Raw genomic sequence first — 22627 nt, 5'->3', positions numbered from 1 at the left:
CTCAAGAGCTTCATAAGTACAGTGGTTATGATGCTTCAAGCCAAGCAAAGAACATTTTAATGTTCACTTTCTTGCAGGGAGTTTTTATTGCACCAATACTCCCCAGAACTACTTTCAGTAACTTTGCATTTCCATCAGTATGTACGAACACTGTTTGAGTCATACCATGAATAAATACAAAGAGAAAGAGCTTTTCCCACAACAGCCTTGATGGGTTACTTTTAATTAAAATCAGTTTAATGATTGATAAGCTCTAGTATTTCCAGCAGCAAATCATAAGTGGTCGACTGTTTCCAGATACAGTGAAAAAACTGAAGATAATATAACTACATCAGCTAGCATATTTAGTTAGTTTACTGGTTGTCAAACATAGGAAAAAGTGAGGGTTTAACATGTAAATTGTCATGACCAAGAGCAAAACTTAAACGAGTATTTTGTAGGAATCGGAAAGTTCAACTATATAAACTTACAAACCATTGTTTCCAATGCTTACTCTCAATCTCTCACAAAATGACTTTTGACATACTTCCTCTATCAGAAACCAATGAACACAAATTTTCAGTGGCTGATTAGTATTTAGGGGAGGGGATGTCCTATACATGAACTCAGTACAGTTGCTACTTCGAAATGTTCTTTACGCATGCCCCTTAAGCAAATGGAAGAACACTGCAAATACCTGTTTCTTAGCATCCCTCATTTGCTTTCTGAGCTTGCAAAGGCAGCAAAACAGTTCAGCATGCCTGTGCACACATTTAATGAAGACACCTCTTCCTTAAACACAGAACAAATGCATCTGCAGCCGATTTAAGATTAGACATACGACAAACCAAAGCTTCATTCAACATGGCAGGGAAAATAGGAGAGTGGGTATATGGGAGTGTGACATCCTAAAGCTCTAACAGGATCCTCCCTAGCCCTGCGTGTATCTTCCTCGGTCACTGTCAGCAAGGATGTTGTGCTGTTTGAAACAGCTGCCACATCTGCCGGTCATCCATCAGCTACTAGTGGTGGGAAGAGGAGAGAACACACAAGAGGGAGCACTTCCTCTTTTGTACTGTTACTTTATTTTGTAGCAAGATCCATGTAGTATATAAAACAACAGGAAAAACGGAATAAAGCCTATAAAATAAACTGAGGAGTTCAGGTGACGAACCACTACAGCTCTGCTTTCGTGGGTTTCTGATAGTGTCACCAGAACTCATGTACTCTTTACCGTGTACATTTACAGTTCTCTAGCATATGAACCTACGTAAGAAGCTGATATGTTCCAATTAAGCCATAGTTAAGTGACAGATGTAGAGGAAAGAAAACGGCTTTGTTAAGCCACAGCTGCCCTTGACACAGGTTACAATGATGTCTAACTATACTGTAAAGCACATTACATCAAGAACCTTGAAGGAGCCTCCGAGAAAACGGGTTCACATTAAGCATTTTAAAGAAAGGTCATAAATACTGCACTGTACCAACAATACCTCCTAATGTCCTCCTTATGCCTGAGGAGCATTTCTGGTTTTTAAGAAGCTACTACAAAGATGACACCAAACCTAGAGGTAGGTTATAGGCAAAGGTAAGTTACAGGCAAAAAAAATAAATCCCTTTAGAGCCAGTCATTGCACAAACTGCCCAGCAGGAGGCAAGGCAAAATGTCAACAACTTCTTCCTCCCACCTTAAACACTGCTCACATGGTGCATTTCATTCCTAGTGCCATAAGAATGACAATGGATCATCAGCTGCTAGTAAATGCAGTCATGCCAAGAGAACAGCTTGAAGTTACTCAAGCGAAAATCTGTTACTGTGCAAAACTGGTGCACTGGACTGTTACTGACTAGACCTCCAAGTTTAGGAAGTGACCTGATAGTAGACAACCAAGGTGTTCGTTTTCCTTTTGACATGGGGAATGCTCTATGTAACCAAGAGGAGAACACACTGCTAAGCCTATGTGGAAGGAGTCAAACATCAGCTTGTCTCAAAAGGTTAAAGAGATGACAAAGAAAGAAAAAGTTGAGAAAGGTATATTAAAAAAAAGCACACTTTTCCAAGACCAAGTTTTCTTGTTTAAGAAGTTACTGTACCAAACAAGCCAGTAAAACAGCTTGTCCTCAGTATCATGTGGGATCAACACAGGGTTGATAGCAAGTATCACGTGGACAGTGCGACAGGGATGAGAAACATCTGCAAGTACAATAGTTAACAGCAAATTAAACCCAAGTTTTAATGGTGTGATGCCTTCAGGTCACAAAACGTGGACAAAATTTTCCATCTCAACTACCTTCCGTGCACTATTCCATGATAATCAAAAGAAACAATGCTGAAGGTCCATTTTATTTCTACTGCCAAAGGAAAAGGGGAAAAGGTTAAATAAGTGTTCTCCAATTTGTTCTCCACTATACGTACACCCACACACATACACACACGCACATGCACACACCCCTCAAACTGCACTGACATTTCTTTTTGACCAAAAGAGTAGATCCTGGGAGTAAGTGCAAAATGCAAAATCAACTGACAGAAAATGCTGAACAAACAGCATCATAAAAATACAAAATATTTATATTACTGAACTATTAACAGATGATGTTCTCCGTTTCTTTAAAACTTTGGAACCACATAGCTGATTTCTTAAATCTAGTCCATGCCAGCTTCCAGAACTATGAATGTTTTAGTTAGCTTCATTCTTTGATGCTTCATCAAAATTTTCTACGAGATCTGAAAGAGATGAAGATACTCAGTGCAGTGATGCCCAATAACATTACCTTCATAAGTTTAATGAAAATGCATCTATTACAGGAAAGGCTAAGCAGTTCTCAACTATACTTACAAACACCATTTTTTAGCGGGCAGATTGCAAAGGGCTTTAGAAAATACAGTTTGTTTTAACACCCACAAAGAAATAAAAATGCAAGAACACTCAGAAGAGAGTAAGTTCTAACATGAATGGATAAAGATCTGATTTTCAAAGGTGCTCTACTGGCTGCTGCTGAGTCCTGAGCCATCAGTACCTGAGTTAGGCACCTATTAACTGCTGTACTCCAGGAAGGAGAGAATTTTGAGACAACTGAATTTTTATGCAAGGTCACAAAGAAACAAGGCAGTGCCAGAGCATGAGTAATTGAACCTCTGGGCCCACCCATCTGTTGTTTTAGCTAATACACCATCCTGATGGATATAGTACAATGTGGTGACTGACAGCCAGTTATTCACTGACAAATTAAGAACTTGCAATATTTATTTAGAGAAACTTACAGACACTGACATAAGCTTTGGTTCTTCTACAACAGAAATAAAAACCCCCAGCCCAGACACTGATTTAAAGACAACCTGATGATGATGCCAACTGTGTTATTCTGCAGCCCTAAAACTCTCTTTGGGTATTTAGACGACCTCTTCAACTTTACTGAAAGTATTTTAACCTGTTTTCACTCAAGAATAAAACAATTTGCACAAGATCAACATATTTTCAAAACCTGGAATCCAGAGTCATGTTTTAATGCTGCTCAGTATATCAAGCCTCTCTTAGCAAGTGAGGAGTATCATCAAGAGCTCAATATTTAAATGCATGAATATTTACACATTAAACAGATGTATAAACGTGTATGTGCCTACCTGGGACATCATCATCTTCTTCATCAATATCTTCAGATTTTGGTGCTTTACTATCCAACACTATAAAAAGAAATTTGGTGCCGAGTTCTCATTATACAGAATTAGGGACAATCACACAACAACATAAAACCAACACACACGTGAAAAAGGAAGGCATTTCCCCAGCCCCCAATAGTGACAAACACATCAGTGACTGGGTATCAACAGCAAGCAGCATAACCAAAAGGCCTACTTGTGAACATTCTTATACCACAGTATTAGCAGAGCCATTTTCAAATGCTATGGGGTATTAATGCAGGGCTAGCAAAAGATCAAATGACACAGAAAAAACACACATGACAATCTTTAACTGAAGTCGTGTGTTTCAACACAACGATAAAGTGGTACCAGTCAGGGACCAACATATCATGTGATTCAATTACCAAAGAGCTACAACTGTAGGAAAAAGTATTTCCCTATCGAGGGTTCTGCATCAACCCTGGTCTCTGTAAGTCACAGACATGCTACGAGTAATGTAGAGAAATGCAAGAACTTAAAAAATAAGTAAGTACTACTTCTCATTGGTCTGACTTCCTGTACTAGCTTAAAAAGCACAGTAAATAGCTATTGGTACCAAGGCTGTATCAAAGAAATACGCTTATGAGGATCCATCTTTCTAAATTTTAAAAGGTACTTTGCATATTAGTAGAGAAGGAAAAAATAAACCCTTTACTTTCAATTCAACTCTGAAGACAAAATACAGGAGTTAAAATTATTGATTTAGAAGGAATAACTCTTTGTTGAAAACATTAGAACAGCGCGTGTATTTTCCAGTTCCATATAAAGACAACTGCAACATGTCCAGGTTTTTCAATGGCGCTAACAGCCTAAACTGGAACTGGCCCCAGAGTCCTTTTCTTAACTGTAAATTTACAGAATAGTTACACCACATACATAGATACACACCATGATCCCCAATGGTTTTAAAATGAGTAGAACAAAGAATCAAATATTTGATTTTTAATTAATTTTTGATAAGTCTTGGTTTAATTCCAAATGGAATTATAGAGAAGAAGATTAAGAACATTTCTTCCTCTGTATCCACAGAGGAAATACGTTTTGTATGAACAAAGAAAACTGAATCAATTCCCTGACAAAAAGAATCTATTGAGTTTTTATGGAGTACAAATGGGAACTTGCTTTCCCAAATATTTTATCATCCACAGTTGTACATCTGGAATCACAGCATGCCTGACAGAAAGTGTCCCCCTCCCCGTATTTCCAAAACAGTGGTAAATAAATAAAAGCATATATGCTTTTGATGACTCTGTCACAAATACTGCTGTCAAATTTGGGTTAAAACTTTTAATACTTCCTATGTTCTTTAAATCGGTGATGAAAGATTCCAAAGAGACCTACCTTGTCTTGGGAATTGTTCAGCTAACTTCCTGAGACTTGTTAAGCTGTCAGCACCAAGCTGGCTTAAGATGCCTGGAAGCATTTCTGTGATCGGTTTAGCCTCTGCATGACCAGTGATTGCAAAAGTGTTAGCAGAGAGGGAAGCTTGAACCTTGGGGTTGTTGAAGTGAATAACTGTTCCATCATCTTTTATCATGTTCACCTGTTTGAATATATTAACAACATTCACCAAAATGCTGCAGCATCTCGTTGAACAAGCATGAGAAATTATTAATTCAAGACTAGATTTAATATTAAACGATATAAAAAGACTAGCACTCCTCCTAGAGAATAATATAACCATGACAAAAGCATCTGGAGTTAACACCGCTTAAACTGGAAGTAAAATATAAGTTAATGGTAAAGTATGGGTTTGTACACACTACATCAAAAGGTAGAATTTAAAGAGCTATGGTTCCTTCATAAAATACTTATCTAAATACCAAGTAATAAATCTGCAAGGACTGTATGTATCACACAGTTCATTTATATTTTAAACAAAGGCAAAAACCATACATAGGTTATTAGACTCTAAGGTATAAAGTTAATATCAGGCATGTCTAGGGTTAAAAAAAAGACCCACAAAGCCCTCAGCTCTTCGGTGACTCTTTACAAACTAAAAGCTCTACCAGACCAGCCTTGCCACATCAGTTTAAGCCATCACCATTCACAGCAATCTGTGACACCTATCAGGGAAACATTATTGTTTCTGCGGCAGAATTGGCAAAGGCACAAGACTCACTCTCTGGCCTACTTGCTGAAGCTGCCCGAGGCAAGGATGCTTCCTGCACGTATACACACACTGAACTGGAGGATTATGTACCAACTGCACTGGAACAGGCTTCTGTGCCTGCCCAGTAATTCCAGGATGACTCTTTCAAAACTAAGGACATTGTACAGTGATCCCGCTCTCTTCTTCTTCCTTAGTCTTCTGAATCACCATGAACTGAATTTCACAGCCAGTACAGCAGCCTGCTTTGCTCCTACTGTCAAAGTTTATACTGTCATATTTGTATGGGCCTATGCTATGTTTTTTCAACCTAAAGGAAGACAGAATGGGGAGTTAAAAAGGTTTTTCTTTCAGGCATGGATAAAAAATGGTTATGTGGAAAATAACTGTCAGAAAAGAAGAGAGTTCTGCCCATCTAACCAAGCAGCAGTAATAAACTGATGTGACAAAGCTCTCAAGCATTGTTTTTAGTGGAAGTTAGAGGAAAAAGAAGAGATCTAAAATAGAAAACCATGTAAGTTACCAATCTTCACACAGCAGCAGAGTTCAAAATACATTTTGAACAGGAAAACCAGGTGTTGCTTTCCTGCAAAACTAAAGGATGTCCTGTCCTTTGCACATGAGGAAAACAGTAAAGGCTTCACACATGGTCTTCCTCTTACTCAAAAGCCTCTTAAAAACCACACAGATGTGTTACTAATGTTTGACTCAACATTAGCAGCTTTCCCCAACTCTTCCACCTACACAAAGTATACCAAGGTCAACTTTTGTCCACCTGGATACAACATACTGCAATTATGTACCAAGGTAGAAGGACATTGCATTATCTTCCTTCACACAGAGACATTTAGAATGGTTAGTAACTGTGTCTGCATAAAGATCTTATCCTCTATGTGAAAGAAAAACCACCCAAACACACATGCAGAGAAAACCTGTGTCTCCGGGTTTGTATAACTCAGCATATACATATCAAGCTTAAGAAAACAGACAAACTGAAGTGTTTCTGTAGCAGAGGTATGAAAACTTACAGGCAAACCAGGCTTCTACACCGGATTTGCTTTTGGAAGGGAGGTATGCACCAAGTGACCTCTGGGGGCACCGTGCAATCCTGCTTAAATTAATTAATCACAGATTAAATATTGTGCTGCTTTAACCAAGTGCAAGAGTAATATCGAGTTCATCATGAAGGAACACCTCCTCCTCCCATGGGCATCACCATCACCAGTGTCATGGAAAATATCAGTGTTTCAGTTCATATTTTATACATGTAAGATAGAAGTATTGGAGGAATATCTGAATCACTTCTATTCCTAATTACATTAATACAGAAGCAGCTGGTTCTGTAGAGTCTGTGCTGTGTTGTAAGAAACATCACCTCCTGTGACCATGACAAATAATTCTAGCAATTTTCATGCAGTAAAAAGGCCTTATTTTGATAACACAAGACTCACAAGTCCTTACTCCAGGTATTTTCAAGCTTTTCTTTATATTCTGCACCACACAACTCTCGCTTTAAATGTGCCTGCGCAGTACATGTGTGGTTACTGCTCTCTAGAGTAGATAATCAAGTTCAAGTGAAGAATCAAGAGAAACTTTGTTCTGCAATGAATGCAAGGTGCATACATGACAAACAGCTTACTGGCTTCTATAACCTCTACCTGGCGAGCAGAACCTTGCCCCTTCTTTCTCCAGGCATGTATGTCTTAACATGAATGAGACAACAGTCGATCAAATAACTTTACCTATCAGTAAGCAGATGTTTTGTGGGGAAGAGCAAACTGTTGTTATAAAACACCACCGAAACAATAGAGTGAATTTAGTTTCAAACAGGAAACACTTGTTTTATCACTCTACCTCTTCAATGCCAGCAATGTTATTTACTGCCAGTTTCTTGAGGGAACTCTGAAGTTTTTTGTCATCAGCTGTAGCTGTTCTGTGCACCACCTTCTTCTTTCTGCGAGCTGTACCCTGGAAAAGAACAGACAAGTCAGCTACATTCAAAAATCACACAACACTGATTTTTAAAGCCGTATCATGCTCTCTTTTAACTTATGAGAATGCTCTGTAGTTGAAAACTCTTATTTCCCTTCACCTACAGCTTTAGCTGTCAGTGTCAACGTTAAGGTTTCTCTGAAGTGTAAAAGACCAAAGAGACACCAAACCACAGTGTTCTTCCTTCCTACAAACCAGATTAGACAAACTATTTTTATTAAGCAATATATATTAAGCAATTTATAAGAAATAACTTTTTTTTTCCCCCGAGATGAAGCACAAATACATTGATTTTAAAAGGTGATGCTTTTGTAACCCAGTAATTGTTCCATAGACAGCAATTTTGGAATGTCTACTCTGCAAACTTCCGTACAACCCCGCCTGTGGTTAGGAGATGAACACCACAGTGAAAAAACTACGTGCTTTTGTTTGTGTGTCATATTAGCTACCTGCTGGCTCAGAGAAAAGAACCTCAGTGCAAAGTCAGATAAGCCCTGGAGCTGGCACAAAGGGAGGAACTCCCCACCAGAGAGAGGAGAATGGCAGAACTGGAACAACTAACAGGTAAGCTTAGCTTGAGCTTTCACAGGTCACAACAAGTCACTGAATTATAAAGCAAGCTTACATGCTGGAAACTACTCATCCAGCAATTGTGAACTCAAGGAAAATTGCATTTCAGTAGCAGTACTATGATCCAGATCACAGAAAAAACCAGTGTTCCTCCCCTTCTATGAACTAAAGCCTGTATTTTGTAAAACAGGCTTCAGAGATGTTTCTCCTTCAGCCTGTAACTTACAGGGAACAGTTCATCTCTGAATGGTTTTCTTACCTTTCCTCCTATTCGGACCTGCGCTTGAAGCTTGGCCAGTTTTTCTTGGTTCATATTGCTGTGACTGAAAAATGAGATGATACAAGTTAACCACCAAAATATTAAGAAAAAACATTCACAGCCCATTTTAAAAGCACTCAGCCTTGCAGTGGGGTTTTAAACTTAAGAGAAAAATCACCAGAACACTGCATCAAACTAATACACATAAACAAAAGGCTTTAACGCCACACCACCTAAATAATACGAAGTGGTCCAGCAATGTATGTTTAGCTGAAGTGTCTGTACCACAATGAGGCAAACCAGCAGCACGTTTCATTTTGCATCAGTCTGCAGTACTGGCTGTACATTTCCCAGTCAGTTTACTGCTGGAACCATTTGAATGAACTACTGACTCAGAACACACCCAAACGAGCACGTACAGCACAACCGCTCCTCAAATACCTTTAAGAAAGCCCAGAGAGAGACTCATCACTACACGACTTTGAACAGCATTTCCCAATAACTAATCTCTGACATTTTTAGGTAATAAGCCAGCTCCAAACTCAGCAAAGGTCACACCTTCACAGATTTTCTATATGAACCTCTGGCTGCTATTCATCCAGTTCAATGACTGGGAAGTTAGTCGACCAAGTGGCTTATCCATCGAGTCAGATGGGACCTTTAAAAGCTAGAAGGCCTAAAAATCTGTAACGGGTGGAAAAACACCTTAAGCCTCCCAACGCAAGGAGGACATTTCGCTCCTCTGCCCCAGTAAATCATCGGTGATCCCCTAGATGAAGGGGAAAGCCTCTCTGCATGGGCATTGTGCGGGGAAGCGATGGGGATGGAGGCCGCAGCACGGCTGATGGGCATCAGCACACGGATGGGACTCCGCCGGGGCGGCGGGAGAAGGGGCTGGGGCCGGCAGAGCAGCTCGCTAGCCGCCCCCAAAGCGCGGGGAGCGGGCGGGGAATCAAGGCCCCATCCCTCTGAGCCACTGCAACCCGCCCGCCAAGCACCGCCGCCCCGGGGGAGAGCCGCCGTCCACCCGAGCCAGGGCGGCCCCTACCACGCAGCGCCAGGCCTCGCTCTCCCGTCCACTCCTCGGGGAGCAGCCGGCGCCCGCGGCCCCGCCACGGCCCAGCGCGGCGGGCAGGGATGCGACGGGGCCTGGGCCCAGCTGCGGCGGCGCCCGGCGCCGGGGAGCGGCAGGGGACCGGAGCGGGGTCCGCGGCGGCGGCGGGGCGGTGGCGGCGGGCGCGGGGAGGTCTGACCTGAGTCCGGCGGCTCCTCCGCAGCCCAACACGCGGTGAGAACAAGATGGCGGCCGAAGAAGGAAAGAGAGGCGCACAGAGAAAGGAAGCTCCGCGCCACGTGACGGCGCCAGCGCGCCCGAGGATTGGCCACGCCGCGGAGGTATATTTGCATATAGGGCGCGAAAGCGCGCACACCGCGCGCAGTGCTTCCTGGGAGTTGTAGTCCCCGTGGACCGATCCAGACCCAAACCCCGTCGAACAGCGACGCGGTGGGTCCGGACGCGCCACCTCGGCGCGCCCTTCTCCACACACAAGTGCTTGCGGTCGGTTTGACCGTCCTCAACCGGCTGGGCAACTCTGGAAAGTAGCGGGACAAAGCGTGTATTTGGGAGGAGAAGGTAAACCCGGAGCCCGCCCCTCGCTGCCTGCTCCCACCGGGGTAACCACGGTTCTGCGGTCCCGCTGTGCCTGAGGTACTCCCGCCCCAGCAGCCTGGGCTGCCTGCGCGGAGCTGAGCTCCTCTGACCGAGAGGGAAACGGCTGACACCTCTCAGAAGACCGAGGAGAGATCCCCCTCTCCAGAATCAGTCCCCGTCCCGCCTGCCCCGGCACCCCGGAGCCGAGGGGGGGGCATCGCACCGCCCACATCCGCATCACATCACTTCCTGGGCTTTAAAAAAAGGGAGAAAAAAAGAAAAGAGAGGAAAAAAAAAATCCACCTGAGCCGGTGCGGTCCTGCCCGGGAAGGTTAGGGGCCGTAGCGGTGCCCGCGCCGACACCATGAAGGCTCAGCCCGCCGCAGCCTCCATCTTCTGCCTGTGCCTGGTGCTGGCGGTCTCCGCCGCCTCCGCCGCGGAAGGGCTCGGAAAGGGTCAGACATATGTTTTATTCGGGTTTTCCTCTCCGCTCCTGTCAGGGTGCGCCGGGTCGGGAGCGCGGGGCGGTGGTGGGGACGGTCCGGCCTGGCAGTGCCGCCGCGGTGCACAGGGAGACCTTGAAGGTCCTGTCGCGATCGTTGCCGTCGGGGTCTGTTCCCGAGGAGTTTCCCTTTGGAGAGGTCCCGCTTTTCCGTGGCGGGAGGACTCGGGGAGCGGCCCCTCAGTGCCCCGCGCCCCGCGGGATGACGAGGTGCCCGGTCAGCACAGCCCAGGCTGTGCCGGCCGCTGCCGCCGGGTCCTGGCAGGCGATGAATGGCTCTGCTCTCCCGCCCTCGGCTTCCCTTTTCCTTCGTGACCGCTCCTCACCTCTCCTCTGGCTCGCCCAGGCCTCCCTGTGTAATTGCCATGTCTAATAGCCTGTGCAGGCAGGCTGTGCCAGGGCCCCGAGCTTCACCTCGGGTGGTGGCTTTAGACCGTCTTGGAGATAGATAAATTTCCTCTTCAGGGCCGGTAGTAGCACAGTTCGATCAATGAGAGCAAAGCCTTGTGGTGGCGATCTCAGCCATTCTGCTTTAATTCCTCAGAGATGACTTTCATTCAAAAGAAACACTCCTCAGTGTGATGTGTAATGCTTCTAAAAACATGCTGAAGCTCACCACAAAGTGGGGTTTAGTTTAAAAAAGAAAAGCTTTCAGAAAGTGTTTCCTAGCAAGAACAATAGGTTTTCCCTAGTTTAACATAGAATCCCAGAATGGTTTGGGTTGGAAAGGACCTTAAAGCTCACCCAGTCCCAACCCCTGCCACGGGCAGGGACACCTTCCACTAGAGCAGGTCGCTCCAAGCCTGTGTCCAACCTGGCCTTGAACACTGCCAGGGATGGGGCAGCCACAGCTTCTCTGGGCACCCTGTGCCAGCACCTCAGCACCCTCACAGGGAGCATGTTGGCCTTTGAAATAGCTGACGTGTCGGTACTCTGAGTAAACGTGACTTCTGCTAATGCAGCTGGTTTTTGCTCTGCTGCGTACCGCGGGTGCAAACACAGCCTGGTGTCCGAAGCTGCCTCTGCAGCTGGTACGTGTGATTGGACATGCACAAGGCATCCCCACCTTACTGCTCGCACAACTCAGTATTTGCTGTGTTGCGTCATGTGTGTTCACAGTCATTCATAGCAGGTGTAAGATAAGGTAATAAAAATACTGTGCCAACTGTTCAAGCCTCCCGGATGCTGAGCTAAGGTGTCACGAGGTTTTGCTCACCCTGCTTTTGGCTTTCTCCTGCTTCTTTGCCATAGTTGTCTACTGGAGACAATGTCCACTTTCCCCTGTGTCAGCAATGGAGAGTCTGTGGCTCCTGTGTAGCTCCCAAAATCTCAGCATCTGGGGGTTGCTGACTAATCCAAACCCTCATCAATGGGAAGGGGAAAGCCAAAGCTGATATTTGGTAGTCCAGCATTGCCCCGCATTACTGGAGCCATGAGACCTCTGAGGTCTTCCAGGGGAGTTTCCCTATGAACTCCTTTGTCCCAGCTCTCCATGTGGCTTTTGGCCATATGCTGTGTTGGCTACAGGCTCAAAAAACCTGGTGGTCCCTGTATTGCAGTTGTTAAATGTACACTCGTTCACCATTATCTCAACTGACACAACAGATTTGTTATCTGGATAGGGGATAAAATATTCCCTGAGTCATTCAGTCACTGTAACAGAAATCTGTGTAATGGTGTTCTTCCTTACTCTTGGAGATCATCCTCACTAATACTTAGCATCAGAGTTTCAGAGCAATTAATGTTATGTTGGCCTAGGAATTTTTAAGTCTTCCTTTAGTTCACATTCAGTGGGAGTTCGGAAGCCACACGCTGACATGTTTAATTTGTCACTAATCAGTTAATAAGTGTTCACAGATTGAAAATGAATGGGAAATAATCAGAATATTAATCTCTGTTTAAGGGATTTTGGTGTCATTTGCATGTATATCAAATATTCATGAGTGTGGTATGGTTTTGCTAATTAATTTCAGTGGGATTCCTCATAAGACTATGTAGGTTGTAAGTATGTGTAGAAGTCTTTCCAGGACTGGGAGTACAGTTGGCTTTAAAAAAATATATAAAATGAGTTGAAAATATTCTTAAGGGTTGGACTGATTTTCTCTGTTGGTTGACATGGTAAATTGTGCAAATTGTGTGTAAATTTATAAACCCTTCTCTCTGGCAGGTTTTGGAGATCATATCCATTGGAGAACACTGGAAGATGGGAAGAAAGAGGCAGCAGCCAGGTATGTTAGTTATAAATCCAGAGAAGTGTCTTTAAAAACAATCATAGAATGACAGAATGGTTTGGGTTGGAAGGGCCCTTAAAGCTCCTCCAGTTCCAACCCCCTGCCATGGGCAGGGACACTTTCCACTAGAGCAGGTTGCTCCAAGCCCCTGTGTCCAACCTGGCCTTGAACACTGCCAGGGATGGGGCAGCCACAGCTTCTCTGGGCACCCTGTGCCAGCGCCTCAGCACCCTCACAGGGAAGAACTTCTGTCTAAGAGCTCATCTCAATCTCCCCTCTGGCAGGTTAAAGCCATTCCCCCTTGTCCTGTCCCTACAGGCCCTTGTCCAAAGCCCCTCTCCAGATTTCTTGTTAGCATGTTTAGACACTGGAAGCTGCTCTAAGGTCTCTCTAGAGCCTTTTCCAGGCTGAGCCCAGCTCTCTCAGCCTGCCTCCATAGCAGAGGTGCTCCAGCCGTACAAGCATCTTTGTGGCCTCCTCTGGACGTGGTTCTGTATCAATCCTAAATTTAACCACAGAAAATAGTAATTATTAACAAGCATGAAGGTGTTTTAGGAGACTGTTCAGATCCCTATAGCTTATTAGAGAGAAAATACAGTGTTGTTAACTTTGCTGAAGCACCACCGTGGTTTAATCACTGCAGTGTGATTAAATGATGGAAGTCCTGGTGTGTTTTTGAAATGAGAAGAAAATAATTGAGTATTTAGTAAACAAAGGTCTGGTTCTAACCACACAAACACATGTTTTAGGAGTACTCAGTCCCCTCAAACTCAGCAGTGCGAATAACAGTACTTCTATAAAATTCAGCGTGCCTGTAGAGACGAGACCTCAGCGTGAGATGAGAGAATTATTTTGTTAGCATCTGCAGAAAAAGTTGGAGAGTTTCAAACAGTAGTGAACTGGTGAGTTGTTTAAGTAGAACCTTTCTGGGTTAAACTTAAACTCTAAAAAGAACACTGTCCCTATGAAAAGGTTAAAAGACATTTAGATTCATTTTTTTCCTCAGAATTTCTTCTGTTTCTTGTTAAAATGTGAGAAAGAAAATCGTGTGCTTATAATTCTACTCATACTTTAAAATGTATACCCTAGATCTGACAGTGCTGGCGTGAGCAGAAGTTCATGGTGCCTTCCAGGTTTGCTGCTTAGTTAAATACTGCTCTCAAACGGATCCATCTGGCAAGTTCTACACTCTAGACACCAAATTAACCCAGATGGTACAGTTCAGAAGTCTCACAAGATTTTATTAGTGGGTATTTTAGCACTTATTTGATATACTTGTACAAAAAAGAAAAAATGATTTCAGAATTTGCAGGAATAACTGCAGCATTGCTCTGCAGTGAAGGTGAAGAAGCTGTAAAATGAGACAGAGGAGGAGGGAGGGATGGTGAGCTCAGGTTTAGGCAGGGTGAGTGTTTCCCCGCAGCCGGGGACAGGTGTAATGCACCCATCTCTCCTTTCATCACTGGAAAAGAAACACAGAGCTGCTTGCTGATTTATATTTTACATATAGATATATGCCTATATGTATGATTAAATATTAGGAACAAATTCTTCCCTGTGAGGGTGCTGAGGCGCTGGCACAGGGTGCCCAGAGAAGCTGTGGCTGCCCCATCCCTGGCAGTGTTCAAGGCCAGGTTGGACACAGGGGCTTGGAGCAACCTGCTCTAGTGGAAGGTGTCCCTGCCTGTGGCAGGGGTTGGGACTGGGTGAGCTTTAAGGTCCCTTCCACCCAAACCAGTCTGGGATTCTATGATTTGAGTTTGGCAGCGTTTGAGTGTTACTGAATTCAAGGATTGGGAGAAACCCAACAACAACATAAAAATAAGATAAAACCTAAATGAAAGATAAACCTAAAAAGCAGGTTTTTGCTCGAAATCTGACCATAGGCCAGGAGATGAAAACTGGTATGAAGTTATCTGTTATGCATCAAGTGAGATGCATCAGATCCAGGGGTCTAGGAGGTTTCAAGACGTCTATTTCAATTCTGCGATGTGTCAGAGATGCTGGAGACATCTTGGTTTTAGGTTCGCTGTGTGCAGGACCCAGCATTCACACAGCTACCGGGTGTGTGGGGTAACCGCAGTGCGATGGCGATTTCATCAGGACACCCTGGGACAGTGTCCCTGCGCCAGCCTCGGGCTGTGGCGAGGCGATCCCCGCACCCGGGGCCGCCTGAGGCGCTCGCCCCTGGGCAGTGCCGGACCCCAGCCCGGGGGCTGCGAGGCGCTCCGGGATGGGTTTCCACGCGAGCCCGCTGCTCCCCGGCCCGCACAGGCCGCGGTTGCCCGGGCGACCATGGCGGGGCGGGGAGCGACCCGGGCGGAAGCAGTCGTGGTGCCCGTCCGGGTCGGCATGGCGGCGGGATGCCGCTGGTGGTGCTGTGCGGGCGGCGGGGCAGCGGGAAGAGCCGGCGTGCCGCGGAGCTGCGGGCGGCGCTGGGCGGGCCGGAGCGGCAGGCGCACGTCGTGGCCGAGGCGGAGGGCGGCCGGTCGGCGCTGCGGGCCGAGGTGGAGCGGCTGCTGAGCCGGCGGGACGTGGTGATCGTGGACGCGGGTAACGAGCTGCGGAGCATCCGCTACGAGCTGTACTGCGCGGCGCGGCAGGCGGGCACGGCGCGCTGCCTCCTGCACTGCGCCGGCGGCCCGGGCGGCCCCGACGAGCCGCCCTTCGAAGCTCCCGACCCGCAGAACCGCTGGGACCGGCCGCTGTTCACGGTGCACGGGGAGGAGCCGCTGCCGCTGGCCGCCATCCGCGCAGCCCTTTTCGACAGCGCCCCGCCGCCGCCGCACCGCGCCACCCGCACCCAGCCCCTGCAGTCCTCCAGCTTCCTCCACCAGCTCGACCGTGTCACCCAGGAGGTGCTGGCCGCCGTCATGGACGCCCAGAGGAGTGGGGCGCAGCCCGGGGAGCTGGTCCGTGTCCCCGGTGTCGCCGAAGGGCTGGTGCTGAGCCGGCCCGTGAGCATGGCCGAGCTGAGCCGGCTGCGGAGGCAGTTCATCAGCTACACCAAGATGCAGCCCAGGGATGAAAACTTGCCCCAGTTGGCCGGCATGTTCCTGCAGTACCTGAGCCGCAGCATCCAGTGAGCCTGCCATCTGTGCCGTGGTCTGGTCACGCAGGCTTCCAGCCACAGGTCCCTCAGAGCCTGGGCCCCATCTATCGCATCAGCAGCTCTGGGGAGATGGATGATGCCCAGTCCCTGCAGCAAGATGTACTGCTAAGAGAATCCCTTTAGGAATTTAGGTCCCCCATCCCTTTGTATTCTCCCCACTTGCATCTTTCAAAAAGGAGAGCTACTGTTGCATCCCCAAGCAAGTGAAGTCTCCTATGGAGATGTAAACCCCAGTGATCAAATAGCATCTGAACATGGAAGCCCAGAAGGTGGTGACCATAGGGAAGACTTTTCCGCTGTGTATTAGCATGTGTATGTCTTGAATAAGAAGATTGTTTTTCCAAGGGTGTCTCCAGATGATGTCAAACTGCAGAAGAGACTTCAGATCTAGAACAGGCTGTGTTTTTAGGATGTGACTGTATCAAGAAATCCCACTGAACCCAAGAGATAGATTTGCAGACTCTGCACTACAGAATGGTGCTGTCTCAGTAAACTCAGACCTCTCTGTTTCAGGTTTAACAATAAAATGTGTGCCTTAAATGGAGTAAAGTCTTAATTTGCCTGTGGGACTATTTCATTGAAATAACCTGCTATGTCTTTTCTCTGCAAGGTCATCATTAAACACCTTTAAAATGCTAATTATCAAGAATGAGTGCTCTTGTAGGAAAAATGTGCTAAAGTGACTGTGTTCTGGGTGAAACTCTCCCGTAAGTCTGTACCAGCTGTGATAGGTGACTTAGTTTTGTGCTTAGTTTCAAATAATTCCGGTCTTTGCTGTACCACATACAGAGCTTATACAAACTTGTCACTCTCTGGTGGATGCTTCACCATTTTAATAAATTGTGGTTGTTGGTTGTCATGGCATGTGTAGTGCTACCTGGGAAGAAATGGTAAAGTGGGGCAGGAAGGGTTACTTCAGTTACAGTGGCTCTTTATCTGACATAGGTGGACTTAGGCATTGCAGAACCGAGAAATCACTACAAAAACGCTTTGATGTAAATAAGTTTATTTTACCAGTCAAATTAAAGTGAATAAAGCTGAGAAAACACATGCAGTATATCAACCTTCTGTGAGTTCTCACTGATTAAGAGTTGGTGTTTCAGGATTGAGCACTTCCATCTAAAATCTGCTTTGAAAACTTATCTGTGTAAAGTGTGCTGCAGCACCGATTACCAGATGATTGAACTCTTCTGACATGAAGCGCTTATCCTTGATAAGAACAATGTGTATTTTCCAGATTTAAATCAGCCCCTCCTCAAGAAAAAGGCAAAATCATGTTGGATTGTGTGGAAACAATGAAAAAAAAGGGTATTTTTTCATCATCAGGGAGAGGATGCTGATGCAATACAAGCTTTACTAGGCAAATGTGTATTCTTGCTCCTTACTGCAAACAGAGCCCTATGTAAAGATGGTAACATACTGGTTAATTATAAATGGCTTCTGTTCGAGCTCCTGTAAATGTTAATGGCTTCCCCTCCACCCTTTCCTGCTTCTGAAGGCAGTAACTGCTGCTGAGCAGAGATTTCCTTTCACATCTATCCACAGCTAAAGAAAAAGGCATACATTCTGCTCGTAATTAATGTAGTTGCCATTATGTGCAATGGCATTTTTAATTTCCATGTGTGAAAGTTTTACTTTATTTTTAACCCCTAATATGGTGACAGAGCTTACACAGCAGAAAGGTTACAGTTTGCTTTGCTGGGCATATCCTGAAAGAAGCATCCATGCAGTGTGTTCTCTCTAGATTCCTTCCTTTCCTTCACCTAGTTTTAGGCTGCTCCTACCGTTCTGGAAGCTATATCATTATTACCAGCTTCCCTTGGATATTTTGCCATAGCTTAAGGGATTTATTGGTAAGAGAAAAGGGAGGAGATTCCCAATTCCTTGTTCTTAGTCTCACCTTACTTTATTACCCTAGTCAGCATTCATTCACCAGTTCAACTGTTGGATGGTAGAAGCAATGAAAGTGTTAGTAAGGACTTCCACGCGCAGAAAGTGTGGAGGTAAGTGTTGTACTACCTGGATGTGCTCATTAGTAACTACTGCAATAGCAGTTGTATCTGCTTTCTTGTTAGAAAGGTAAAATTGATGCAGAATAGTCAGAAGCAGTGAAATGGTGGATTCACTGGCTCACCAGCACTAACAACAGGAAATAGGTGGAATTTCTAGTGTCTTTAAGGCCTCTCTGTCTAATCATATAATACAGCCTGTACATATTATAAAAGAACTTAAAGAAATTGAACTTGGTAAGCTTGTCTTTGTCAGAAGGTGAAATGCTAAAGGGATTTTTGAAGAATAAGGTTAAATAAAACATACCTCAGGGCGATGGAAACTTAACCTCTGGGTAGCATGTGTAGTAGGGGTCAAGTGAATTCTTTGGGAAGAGAGAGAATAATAAAGAATAACTTGGGTCCTTTTGCATTGTGCTTTGTTTAGGCTGCAGTTCTACACAGCCACCACCCCATTCCTTCTCAGTCCTGGCACTTGTCACGTTTGTCACAGATCTGTTTCAGTGTACTAACACACAGCCTGGCAGGCAGGGGGTTTGCTGGGTTACTGTGATTACTGCTCAGTGGAGGGTCTTGGTCATGAGAGGTGACTGAAAGATACAGGCCGTAACAGGGAGAGGGGTGGATACATGGAAATCTATCCTGAGATCTCTCAAGCAGCTGGCGTCCCTAACCACTTCCAGTAAAAAACATGACCAGATGTGGATCAGAGCAAATCTAACCTAATAGGAGCAAGTTTTCCAAAGAGAAAGTCTCTTCCTCTCCACAAGCAGTTTTTGGCTGCCAGTTATAATACATTATTATTATACATCTTTGAAGATTAGGAAAACTTTTTGCAAGACAGCCTTAGAACACATTCTTTACATCTCTCATTTTCGGTTACATTTAGCCTAGTAGACATCTCAACTGTTAAATTGTTCATGAATTTGGTTTAGATGCTCAACTATAAGCTTTCTTTGACAATTTTCTTGCTTACTTGCTTTTTTTTTAGTGGTTTGCCCCTTATGGTTATCATCCACAAGTCATGGTGTGGCGCTTGCAAAGGTAAGTGTATTTAATACTAGAGCTTGCTGAAATTTGCAGTGAGCTTTTGTATACCAAGCATGTAACCACGAGAAACATGAACTTTGCATTCGAAATGCAGCTCATGGTATTTGTATTTCATTTAGAGCAGTATAATATCGCACTGCTTTCGCTGTTAGCACTGCCAAAAGCCAGCCATGCCTAAATGCCAGCAAAATAACATCTGTAGTACTGCACTTGGCTGTAAAAAATGGGACAGAATGACTGACCTTCAAGAATTCAGTGTAAATTGCCTTACTTTCAGCTGGTGGTCCTTTGGAGGAGAGGCTTCGTGTCTCAGTGTCACAGGCAAGCGAGCTGGGCATAATGGCTAAGCTTAAAGGGTGAGCAGGTTGAGTGAGAATAGTGGTTTACAGGAAGCTTTTTGCTTCTGTTCCATTGGTTCCAATATGACCTCATATGTCTTTGGCCAGACTTCATCATATGGCTGCCCAGCAAGGGGTGCTTCAGTTACCTGCTGTTCTGCGCCTGGCTGGAACAGTGTGCTTATTCCATGGATACATACATTCCATTTACTCACTGTTTGTTGAAAAGCACCAGCTCTCCAGAGGGAGGAAGGAAGTCGAGATTTTGATGCTGACCTGAAAACCTGAAATATTTTCCACTGCCTTTACACACCTCTTCTTTTGCTCTCTTCAATAGCTTTAAAGCCAAAGTTTGCTGAATCCAAGGAGATCTCTGAACTTGCCCACAATTTTGTTATGGTCAACCTTGAGGTAGGCCACTCTCTGATTTATACCCATGTTACTGCCTAGTAATTAAGCATTTGGAATCCTATGTAACTGTTTGCATCCTGTTTTGTGCACATCCTAAATCCTGCTCTCTTGAATAGGTGTTCAGGATTGATTGATAGAGCTGTTTTAAGAAGAATTTTCTTCAGTCTGGTTATTTTAATTGTGTTTCTAAACCTGGCTCTCTGCCATTGTCTCTAACAGCTTGTACCTTGTGTCATTCTGTTGCCTCAATAAAGGGATTTATATTTATTCTCTCCTGACATATCAAACATTCCTACACCAAAGTGGAGTGTTTAATGCAAATTGGCAGAACAGAAGAAAATACTATTTTCACAAATTATACTTGTTTAGGTAGAAATAATTTTCTCTCCTGTGAGAGTGGAGTTACTTAGCGTCTGTTCAAGACGTAAATTGCTCAGGGTAAATGGAATCTGAAGGCAGTAGCTTGTTTCTTTAAAATGAGTGTTGTGTTTTGTTAGATATCTTGCTGATATGTTCCCTCTCTTCTGTCTTGCTGTGGTAGGATGATGAAGAGCCAAAGGATGAAGCCTTTAGTCCTGATGGCGGTTACATTCCCAGAATCCTTTTCATGGGTAAGGCATCCAGAGCTGTTGTATCCACTCACAGGACTGTGCTCTTGTTGTTACCACCTAAATTTCTTGTTTGACTTCCTGTTTCATAGACCCCAGTGGAAAAGTCCACCCTGAAATCATAAATGAGAAGGGAAACCCCAGCTACAAGTACTTCTATACCAATGCTGATCAAGGTATGTGCAAAGGAGTTTGACGTGCATTTTTAGTGAGACGAAACTCCAGGTGGAGGGGACACATTCATTTCTGAGTGGAGAAAAATTATGCTGCTTCACAGCAGAAGTGGGAGCTGTTAGATCCAACATGAGTGAGTGGTTCTCTTATGCCTTGAGGAACCACATTCAGAATCATGATTCACATTAATACCTACTAGAACGTCTACAGGACCTAAACTTTGTCTCCAGTTGTGGCATGGAAAAATCGTACAATTCAGCTACAAATAGTTGGGAAAAGAGTGCAGGGCTGTTGTTTTCCCCACAGGTTAAGGTTGTAAACCTACATTCTGTCACTGTGTAGTTTGAAAACGCTTCACCATTTCACCTTGACGTTTTCATCTTGAGATTAATAGCTGATATCTCTTCTTCTAATCTTTCAGTTGTCCAAGGGATGAAGGAGGCCCAGGAGAAGCTAACAGGTGATGCTTTCAAACAAAAACACCTGGGAGATGAACTATAATGAATGCACTGAATGATGCTTTTCCATCACTTCAAAACTCTAAAAGGAAATGATTAAACAGACCAAGAATGTAGATGCACTGAAGGACATAATTCTGCTGTCAACTATGTTAGGTTAAACCCCGTTTGGAGTTCACACACATGCATCAGTTACAGTGTTATCTCCTCTGCCTGGCAGTTTGTACCATAATGGTTATTTGCAACTAGGTAATGTGCAAACACATCAGTTTGTGTGTTTGAGCAACCGTTGATACTGGGTGTTAAAAGGGAGGAGTGTAGGGCAAAACATTGCCTGCAGACAAACAGCGTGGTTGGAGTAACTAGAAGTAGCCAACATTTTGACACTTAATCAGGGTTGGATCCCTCTTTTCTCACTGGTATTACATGATCCCATTGTTTTTACTGGGGATTCCTATGAATGGAGCATGTTCCTGGGTCAGGTGTTTTCCAGATATCCCAAACCATTAATTCTGCCACTAAGCCAAGTAGAATAAATTTCATGAATGTCCAAGTAGCATGTGAAAATATTAGCTCTGCAAACATCTTTTTGTGTAAAACTGTGTGTGATTCATCTTTATTTGCCTTTGGGCAGAAACTTCTTCCTTATGCACTCACCTTTAGATTGTTTTATCAAGTGAGGGTGGGTTATGTTAAAGCTTTATGGGGGTTCCCCTTTTATTCTTTGAATGTTTTTTGGCGAATGCCTTGCCATCACATTGTACTGTATTTTTGTACCTGGGTGAAAAATTAAACCTTTTTAAACATAAGCTTGCAGACAGTGTTTTGTGGTGAAGGGCGTCACTTTCCATGCTTAAGGAAGGGGGAATATATTTCTGTTTATGTTGCAATGGTTATTAATGTTGAATGAGCTGGAGAATGTTTCTCCTTCTTATAATTAAAAGGCACCAGTTGGTTTTCCATGTAATTACAATACAGCCATTATTATACTACCTGTATCATTGAGGGCAGGGTAATTCCTAGTGGTTATCTACTGGAACTGAAAAGATAGAAGGGGGAGTGGAATCACCTCTCTTGACCTGCTGGTAACGCTTTTCCTGGTGCAGCCCAGGATGCTGTTGGCCGCCTTTGCCACAAGGGCGCATTGCTGGCTCATGGTCAGCTTGTTCTCCATCTGGACTCCCACATCCTCCTCTCCAAGGCTGCTCTCCAGACTGCCGGCTCCCAGCCTGTACTGGTGCACAGGTTATTCCTCCCCAGGTGAAGGACTTTGCATTTCCCTTGCTTGAGCTTGCTGACAACCCTCTCCGGCCATTTCTGCAGCCTGTTGAGGTCCTTCTGAATGGCGGCACAACCCTCTAGTTATCAACTTGGTTTTGTATCATCTGCCAGTTTGCTGAGAGGGGACTCTGTTCACGCAGGTTGTTAATGAAGATGCTAAAGTATCAGCCCCATGGGACCCCACTTGTGAGTGATGAGCCCCTTTCAGCC

General features: G+C 44.7%; 3 protein-coding genes across 4 annotated transcripts; 2 read left to right on the top strand and 1 right to left on the bottom strand.

Moving 5' to 3' along the window:
- Positions 1 to 187: 187 nt before the first annotated feature.
- BTF3L4 (basic transcription factor 3 like 4) lies at positions 188 to 10055 on the bottom strand. Of its 2 annotated transcripts, XR_003992881.1 has the most exons (7): positions 9846 to 10055; positions 8593 to 8656; positions 7626 to 7739; positions 5003 to 5204; positions 3605 to 3664; positions 2559 to 2707; positions 188 to 2173 (listed from the first exon to the last, which is right to left on the bottom strand). XR_003992881.1 is itself a non-coding variant. In XM_030496020.1 (6 exons), exons 2-6 carry the CDS (start codon positions 8644 to 8646, stop codon positions 2661 to 2663), a joined length of 477 nt encoding a protein of 158 aa, XP_030351880.1. In that variant the 5' UTR covers positions 8647 to 8656; positions 9846 to 10055; the 3' UTR covers positions 192 to 2660. The 2 variants fall into 2 exon arrangements, 1 of the variants encoding a protein (XP_030351880.1); XM_030496020.1 differs by having other exon boundaries at positions 192 to 2707.
- On the top strand, positions 9851 to 21945 carry TXNDC12 (thioredoxin domain containing 12). Its single transcript, XM_030496019.1, has 7 exons — positions 9851 to 10698; positions 12913 to 12973; positions 19089 to 19141; positions 19823 to 19896; positions 20438 to 20507; positions 20597 to 20680; positions 21100 to 21945. Exons 1-7 carry the CDS (start codon positions 10608 to 10610, stop codon positions 21177 to 21179), a joined length of 513 nt encoding a protein of 170 aa, XP_030351879.1. The 5' UTR covers positions 9851 to 10607; the 3' UTR covers positions 21180 to 21945.
- KTI12 (KTI12 chromatin associated homolog) lies at positions 13395 to 16952 on the top strand. Its single transcript, XM_030496018.1, has one exon. It carries the CDS (start codon positions 15064 to 15066, stop codon positions 16060 to 16062), a length of 999 nt encoding a protein of 332 aa, XP_030351878.1. The 5' UTR covers positions 13395 to 15063; the 3' UTR covers positions 16063 to 16952.
- Positions 21946 to 22627: the final 682 nt, after the last annotated feature.

The sequence above is a fragment of the Strigops habroptila genome, chromosome 8 (assembly GCF_004027225.2).
Source record: "Strigops habroptila isolate Jane chromosome 8, bStrHab1.2.pri, whole genome shotgun sequence".
NCBI lineage: Eukaryota > Metazoa > Chordata > Aves > Psittaciformes > Psittacidae > Strigops > Strigops habroptila.
This window is presented reverse-complemented; position numbering and strand designations above follow the sequence as displayed.

Excerpts from the sequence above, each read along its gene's own strand:
- BTF3L4 (XM_030496020.1), bottom strand. The coding sequence starts at position 8,646 with ATGAACCAAGAAAAACTGGCCAAGCTTCAAGCGCAGGTCCGAATAGGA. Across the intron at positions 7,740-8,592 it reads AGGTCCGAATAGGAGGAAAG|GGTACAGCTCGCAGAAAGAA; the intron begins GTAAGAAAACCA and ends GTTCTTTTCCAG. Across the intron at positions 2,708-3,604 it reads AGAAGATGATGATGTCCCAG|ATCTCGTAGAAAATTTTGAT; the intron begins GTAGGCACATAC and ends CATCTCTTTCAG.
- TXNDC12 (XM_030496019.1), top strand. The coding sequence starts at position 10,608 with ATGAAGGCTCAGCCCGCCGCAGCCTCCATCTTCTGCCTGTGCCTGGTG. Across the intron at positions 19,142-19,822 it reads ATGGTGTGGCGCTTGCAAAG|CTTTAAAGCCAAAGTTTGCT; the intron begins GTAAGTGTATTT and ends TCTCTTCAATAG. Across the intron at positions 20,508-20,596 it reads TCCCAGAATCCTTTTCATGG|ACCCCAGTGGAAAAGTCCAC; the intron begins GTAAGGCATCCA and ends CCTGTTTCATAG.
- KTI12 (XM_030496018.1), top strand. The coding sequence starts at position 15,064 with ATGGCGATTTCATCAGGACACCCTGGGACAGTGTCCCTGCGCCAGCCT.